Source organism: Arvicanthis niloticus, chromosome 2 (genome assembly GCF_011762505.2).
Source record: "Arvicanthis niloticus isolate mArvNil1 chromosome 2, mArvNil1.pat.X, whole genome shotgun sequence".
NCBI lineage: Eukaryota > Metazoa > Chordata > Mammalia > Rodentia > Muridae > Arvicanthis > Arvicanthis niloticus.
Window position 1 is genome coordinate 61826591 of NC_047659.1, and position 8738 is coordinate 61835328.

Sequence of the window (8738 nt, forward strand, 5' to 3'; positions counted from 1 at the left end):
CCTGTGGGAGTGGGGATGTGATAGGGGGTTCCTGGTGTAGAGAATGGGGTGAGGGGATAAAATCTAAAATGTATTTTAAATAAATAAATAAAATTATAAAAATTAACAAAAAATAAATAAATGTAAATATTTTACTATATTGGACAAAATACCACTACCACCACTACTACACCCCCAACATCATTATTTTAATAGGATTTGTCTTCACTCTGGTATTAGAAATATTGGAAGAGCAGGAGCTTGTAGTGAGACAAATCGGATTCAAGAGGCTTTCTCTAAATATTCACATCAAATTTTCTTTTTATATAATGAAGTTGTTGAAGATGGAATTATATAAGGTAATATCTGGATATCCAGTATACATGGAGATCAGTTAATATAAATGTATATGTTTAAAATAAACCCATCATTCTTAGTATCATATCCATATTTATTTACAGCAAAATTCAAAGCTTTTGTTCAAAAAATTCCACTGCTGAGTGAAGAGGTTTTTCTAGAGCATTTGGAGAAATGAGAGTATTGGGCAATTTCCTGGTTAACAGGATGTAAATTCAAGGCTAGCTCTTTTTCTTTTTTTTTTTTTATTTATTTTTTTAAAATTGGATATTTATTTACATTTCAGATGCCATCCCCTTTCCCCATTTCCCCTCCCTAGAAAACCCCCATCCCATACCCCCTTCTCCTTTTTGCTTTTATACGTTTTTTTTTTAATGTTAAACAATGGCTTTATAAATTTGGTAATGCTCAATATATTCAGTTAACTCAGTCATTCTGGATTTCTGATGGGGTTGAAAACTTAGAGTCTCGTAGCCAATCCTTGCTATTTACTTTGAGAGAAAAGATTTGAGAGGATGGTTTTCAGCTGACATTCATTCTAAAGCTAAGAAAAAAAGCCAGGTTCAGAACTAAGTCCTTTGTTTAGGAGAGATGACAGAGGTTCTGCTTAGTCAACAAAATGATGGACTGGGTATTAGGTCTATCTTGCACCTTACTGATATAAATTGGTATAGTTATGCTCTAACTGTGCTCTAACTGTATTTTGAGAAAAAACGTTTTATTTTAACAGGAAGGGTGATATGTAGGAGGAGCTAAGGTGGAAGGAGTAAGGAGAGGAGGAGTAAGGAGAGGAGAAAGCTGCCCACTCTCACCCTACCTATTCTATATAGTTCTGGAAGTCCTAGCTAGAGCAATTAGGCAACAAAAGAAAGTCAAAGGAATACAAATAGGAAATGAAGATGTCAAAATTTCACTATTTTCAGTTGATATGATAGTATACTTAAGTGACCCTAAAACTTCCACCAGAGAACTCTTAAACCTGATTAACAACTTCAGCCAAGCCAAGTGGCTAGATATAAAATCACCTCAAACAAATCAGTAGCCTTCCTTTATTCAAAGGATAAACAGGATGAGAAAGAAAGATTTGCTTATCAGTGAGGAAATACCATGTGTGTTCTTTTGTGACCATGAAGTTTGTCCTCAAATGAAAGAATTTTGTTGAAGGATTGGACATTGCAGCTCTACAATATCTTGTGTATTCTATTTTGTAGATAAAATGGGAAAAAATAAAGCAAAATTAGAGAAAATATGACATTTTAAGTCAATATTAAACATTGGTAATGAGACCTGTAGTGTATTACACAAATGCACATACATCCATAGGCACCCACCTATGCATCTTCCCCATACACTTCAATAAAGAGAGTTCAACATGCCAGTATAGTAAAATGACTTGATATAATTCTATCTTCCAGAAAATGGAAAGGTATATGCAAATGTATTTTATTGAATAATAATTTTTGTTGATATTCTTGTTCTCTTTATTTTTTGTTTATTTGTTTTTTCCTTTTTTTATTATGAAATCATAATTTTTACTTTTTAACACAGGGGTTATAAACACAAAATGCAGGATGTGGGAAAGGGGATGACACAGGAGCATAGGTGTCCAGGGAATGTACAGATATCTTTCAGAACAGGGTATCAGCTGGGTAAAGGTTCAGGGGACAGGTCACTATGACTCTGTCTATGATTCACTTGTCCTTATCTAAGTTGGTACTATCCACCAAAATTGCCTATTTACAATGTCTATGATTACTCAGGCTGGTAAATTTCCACCAAAGCTGCCTGTTTTCAGTAGCTTATAGCCATCTGTTTCAGTGTTTTTCCACAGAGACCCAAGACTTTGTGTTAGCAGGTATGTATGTCAGTCCTATTGCTGATTTTAGGCTTATGGTTGATTTTAGGCCTTCAGTGTATAAGCAGGGCTACCCCTGACATCTCTTCCCTTCTCCAAGTATAGAATAATTATTTTATGGTTCATTTCTTCTATGATATTTCCTATTGTTTAAACCACAGAATGAGTTACCTGAAAGCATTAGAGTAGCATTTATGCATTTAACTGAACATGGAGAATAGGGAAAAAATTTTAATTATGCATTTTTATTATAGACATGAAAGCAACGGGGCTGTTCACAATAGGAAGCGTACCTTTGTAATACTATTTCAGAATTTAATGAAATCAAATAGTGCTTTTTAAAAATTAAGTTCTGGTAAAATGTGGATATATATATATATATATATATATACATTTAAAAATCTATAATGAATTTTATTTTAATATAAATGATTTAGGCTTTTCAATTAGTATCAATTTATAATCTATTATATTGGTGCCTTATTAGGAATGCTGTGGTTTGTTTTCTTTTCTATATATTGATTTTAAAATATTAAAGCAACAGTGTAAGGTTGTAAATAATTTTGGAACAGAATAAATTCATCACCCAGTGTATTATGGAATGAAATTGATGTCCTTATGAAAAAGAACTGCATGTTTTTCCAGCGCATTATGCTGAAAATCCACTAAAATGAGACTCTTAATGAAACAGAAATGAAGTTTTCACCAAACATCAAATCATCCAATGACATGATTGGACACAAAAAACACAGACCTCAATGGTTTTGATAATTGACACCATGTTCCATCGTTAACTACATTTTACATTCTAGTACAATATTGATGGCTATGATTTGAAAAACTATTTCTGAATAATTATAAAACGAACCTCTATTTTTTATTTCCATACCTACAGGTTGATTTTACTAACAGAATTCATCAAAGTCATGCACACATGCATGCGTGTGGGCACATGCACACACACACAAACACATACACACATTCAGTATATAATGCAAAATGCACAATTAGTCAAAGCACCAAGGATGAATGTATGTGGAGTACTCAGCCACAATTGTGGCATCCATAACACACACCTGTTCTCTGCACTCTGAGTGTTGAAAGAAGTGCAGGACAGATTGGAAATAGAGGTTTGGGAAACACTGGGGCAAAAATATTTTCTGGCCATGAGACCGCCACTGATTTTATTATGTAAGAACAGTTGTGGTTGCCTTATAAAGCAAGGCATTCAAGAGAATAAATTTCTAGAATAAAGCAAAGAGTTGCATGTGTACTCCCAGCGCTGTCTTAGGAGACATTGCTTGTTTATGGCTGATGAAGGAAAGGACTCAGTTTTTATTAACTGTGTGGCCTTGGTCAGTCAACCATGATCCAGAGGATTACCACATACATATATATAGACAGGCAACACTAATAGGGCTTTGCATGCTAATGAAGCTTGAGAAGAAGGAGGACATAAAGTCTGAAGGAAATGAGAGTTAATGATAAAGGGGAGGAGTGGGTGCGGATGCAAAGAAAATGCATTGTATATGCATAAATTATAAAAGTTACAAATAAAATCTCTAAAAAGAAAATGACATTATGCAATAGAATTTTAGAGGGGAACTAATTATGTAAATATTTAAGAGTTGATAAATGAGAAGGAAGAAATGATTGTTAGTGAATTTCCAACATAGCATTTAATAACCATTAAAGATGGGAAAGAAAGAAAGCTAATGCAGTAAGTGGAGATATAAATATTTGATCATTCCAGCACAGAAAGTCTTTACAAAGTCTGTCAAAATGTCCTTTCAGATGTAAACTGATTGGATTTATTCAACTGTCACAGAGAATTTGTACTGAGAGTTGGTTATGTTAGTGACAAAACTGACCAAATGGTTTGTGGACTTTGCAATTATTTGTGGAAGGATTTCCAGCATTATTCTGTAAAAGCTCTAAGATGCTAGAAGCAGAAATAAAGACATCTGCTAGGGAGAATGTGGAGGATCAGGATCATGACAAAAATGTACACACCAAAAATGTACTCACACGGCTGGTACCAAGGATTGCTGTAAAAAATCCTTCTAAAATAGGCAAGGAATCTCCTTAGGAGAACTTGACTTCACAGCCACAAAATAACATTTCCAGGGTTGAACTACAGTTACTGCCAGAAGTTGTTGAGTCCAGATGGCATAAGGCATGTTTGATTTCCTGAACAAATGACCTAAAAAGCCTATTTCTGTGAAGAAATGTCCACATATCTATGTACATTTGATTTTTTTTAAAGAAGCCAAAACCTTACAATGGGAAAAAAAAAGCATTTTCAACAAACGGTCATGGTGTAACTGGATGTCTATATGTAGAAGAATGAAAATAGACCCATACTTATAATCCTATACAAAACTCAAGTCCAAGTGGATCAAGGACCTCAACATAAATCCAGATACACTAAAGGTTATAGATGAGAAAGAAAAAAAAAAAAAAAGCTTTGAAAAAGCTTTGAAAGCATTGGTATAGGCGACAATTTCCTGATTAGAACACCAATGGCTGAGGCTCTAAGATCAACAATTGATAAATGGAACCTCATGAAACTGCAAAGCTTCTTCAAGGAAAAGGACACTGTCAATAGGACAAAAAGCCTACAGATTGGGAGAGGATCTTCACAAACCTACATCTGACAGAGGGCTAATATACAAAATTTATAAAGAACTCAAGAAGAAATAACAACAACCCAAATATCCCAATTTAAAAAACAAACTCTTAATAGTTGAGCTAGGGGATTTTTGAGGTCAGCAAACAAGAACAATAGCAGTCTAACTAGCATTGGGTGCCCTAAGTCAGACTGAGGCTGGACTGGCTATTTATTTGATGAGTAGTTCCTTGTACCCTTTTTTGTCCTCAGCTTCCTTATATGACTTAATAAAACTTGCTAATGAATAGATGTGCACTCTGAAGATTTAAATTATAGTTGATAAAGGAGAATATAAACATTTTTTATATGTTTAAATTTGTGATTCCCTTAGTATTTTTACAAGGTAACTTTTTAAGATGATTAATGGAATAATGGATCCTATATTTGTAATCACAAATTGCTACCTCCCAGTAAGAAAAACTGGCTGAAACAATTTTCTTGCTTGTTCACATTTTGTTATCTATGACAGGTTGCTTAGTTATGAATGTATACAGTTTCTTGGGAATAATTTGTTCTTTTTAAACATGTAATATATAATGCTTATTCATGTAAAAGTATTGAGGAAACATTCTAGGATTTTATAGTCATTCATTAAAAATAGAATGTAGTCACATTGTAATTTCTATAATGCTTGAATGATTTTGCTGGAAAGTATAATCTGTGTATGAAAACAAAAACCAGAAAACCAAAAAACTTGTTTGTTGGAGTTTGATGAAGTTTGATTCTCCAACCAGTGTGACTGTGGGGGAAGGTGTGATTCTTTCCCCATCTTTCTCTTTTTTTCTTTTTGCAGTTGCCTTTTGTGACCTCAAAGGAGATTTTTCAAAAATAATCCTTGTCATCACAGGGAGTATTCTCACAGATTCCAAGGCAATAATCGCCAATTCTGTATCCTTTATCAGTCTTAGCTGGAGGTGAAAGCTGAACTTGTACAAATTCTTATCCTAGAGATTTTTATTGTGGATATTAGATATAAAGATTTTGCTCTAGATTACTTTCAAAATACATTTTACTGCAAAAGAAGTATAATTTTACTCTATCCTAAAATTTATGAATGTTTAGAGTAAGTAGTTATTATCTATGTCTTTCAACTTAATAAAGATTTATTTTTAACCATCTGGAGATGTTTTTGATATTCAAAAAAATATAAAATATAAAAAGAAAACTAGTAAAATCTAGAAAAGCACAGTGTAATTAAACTTGAATTAAAAAACAATTATTTTGTAACTGAAATAATAATGAAACATGAACCATTTGTATATCAATAATATTATCTTCTCTCTAAAATTTAGGGGAAATACATATTTTAATCAGTTAAACTAGATGACACAGGTTCTTTATAATTCATGCAGTAGAGTTTTACAACAATCACTCCTACTATATCAATAATATTGTCTTGTCTCTAAAATTTATAAGAAATATATATTTAATCAGTTAAATTAGATGACACAGATTCTCTATAATTCATGCAGTATACTTTTACAGGAATCACTCATACTATATCTTGTATATATACAAATATAATACAATTACTTAAATGACCTTTTATTTCTCAGTTTGTACAAGGCCTCTTTCACATCCTTGTTTCTCAGGCTATAAATCAAAGGATTGAGCATGGGAATCACCAGAGTATAAAACAATGAAGCCATTTTGTCTTGATCTAAGGAGTATGAAGAACTTGGCCGGAAATACATAAAAAACAGAGTTCCCTGAAAAATTGCAACTGCAGTCAGGTGGGAGGCACAGGTGGAGAAAGCTTTGAATCTACCCTCATCAGAGCTGATCTTCAAGACTGATGTGATAATGTAACAGTAAGAGACAAGAAGTCCTGAAATAGCGCACAACTCAACAAACCCAGAAAACACAAATACTGCTAATTCACTGACAAGTATATTTGAGCAAGATAATAACAGGATAGGTGGAAGATCACAGAAGAAATGGTTAATCTCATTTGACCTACAGAAACATAACCCAAAAGTTATTATAGTATTCATCAGAGCATCTATCATTGCTAATACATAAACTCCAGCCAGAAGTTGGTAACAAAATCTACTGGACATGTCTATAGCGTACATCAGGGGATTGCTGATGGCCTTGTACCGATCAAAGGCCATCACTGCCAGCAGCACACACTCAGCATCTATAAAGATACAGGTGAAGAAAAACTGCAATGCACAGCCCAAAAAAGATATAGATTTGTACTTGTCCAGTAGGCCTACCAGCATCTTTGGTCCAACTGCAGTGGAATAACAGAGGTCTGAGAAAGACAGTTGGCTGAGGAAGAAGTACATTGGTGTGTGAAGCTGGGGATCTATTCTGACCAAAATAATCATTCCAATATTTGCCACAAGAGTAGTGAGATAGATGATGAGAAATACAATGAATAGGACCACTCTCATGCTAGGGTCATTAGTGATTCCCAGTAGAATAAATTCAGTGATTGAGGAGCAGTTTCCATCATCCATTCTTCTTTGTTCTTTGCCTGAGTAGTTGCAGAAAGCATTAAAAAATAGACTTGGTTTTAATTTATCTAGGGAAGAATATTGTAGTCAATATTCAGATTCTAATGTTATTATATAAGAAATATTTTGTGTATTCATTAAACAGTCTAGAAGCAAAGAAGTGATCTACTCTCCAAAAACTCCCTCAAATATTTAAAGTCAGCAGCTGATAATTGTTTAATATAAATAATTCATGACATATGGTTTTTACATTCATCCTGAGTCTGTGTGATTGAGAAGTCTAAAAGTTCTATTGTTCTCAGATCACAATACATATGAAAGGAACAACAAAAGCTGAATAGGAAGCCCCCAAAATATGAAAAACTAAACATTTCATGCAAATAAAACAAAAGTTCTCGTTCATATTAACAGTCATAGTTTAATCTCACGTCATAGCATTAAATTTAAATGACATCAATTTACATTCATCCTGAGTCTGTGTGATTGAGAAGTCTAAAAGTTCTATTGTTCTCAGATCACAATACATATGAAAGGAACAACAAAAGCTGAATAGGAAGCCCCCAAAATATGAAAAACTAAACATTTCATGCAAATAAAACAAAAGTTCTCGTTCATATTAACAGTCATAGTTTAATCTCACGTCATAGCATTAAATTTAAATAAATTTATAGATATAGCTATCCTATATCTTTGCTATATTTCCTTAATGATATCTATTTCATTAAACCATCTGTGTCTTAACATCACTCATTGATTTCAATGTACCATACTGTAAGCACTAGGTCCTTATCAAAGGAAATGATCAAGCCAGTGTTATAAAATGCCTCAGTATTATTGGTTTGTAAATAACCTGAAAAATGTGAAAAGATAAAAAAGATTGTCAGATTCTTGTTTCCTGTCTTAATTTATGAATTATGTGTTTACATAATAAGATAACTTTTAAGTTTCTTTGTTGTTACATGAAAAGGCTAATGTGAATTTTTCTCTATGATCCCAAAAGAATGAGGTTGATGTTACATAGCCTTGAGGTGTTATATATTGCTATACATAGCAGTGACCATCTATTATTTGAATGAGCTTAGAAGAAATTAATGTTTCCCATACAACATCATGGATGCACAGCTTTGAAAAGGAAGCTGTATACTAACATTATTTGCCTTAGTAAATACTAAAATATCATCTACATTTAACCTCCTATGAGGAAGCAAGTGGAGGCACTCAGATTCACAAATACCTAACAATGTATGTTTCTGTTCTTTAGTTGCCATGATTCATGCAACTATTTAAGCAAATGAGCCATGTACTCACTTATTTGTCAACTGTGTTGTTTGTGTTTCAAATTAATTGCCGTGTTATTCTTTTCCTAGTCTTGCAAGTAGCCATGCATAAACCTACCTGAGTCCAGTGAATCTTT

General features: G+C 33.1%; 1 protein-coding gene across 1 annotated transcript; it reads right to left on the reverse strand.

Moving 5' to 3' along the window:
• Positions 1–2559: 2559 nt before the first annotated feature.
• Positions 2560–8738, reverse strand: LOC117704039 (olfactory receptor-like protein OLF2). Its single transcript, XM_076929036.1, has 2 exons — positions 8720–8738; positions 2560–7344 (listed from the first exon to the last, which is right to left on the reverse strand). The coding sequence occupies exon 2, from the start codon at positions 7325–7327 to the stop codon at positions 6392–6394; it is 936 nt and encodes a 311-aa protein (XP_076785151.1). The 5' UTR covers positions 7328–7344; positions 8720–8738; the 3' UTR covers positions 2560–6391.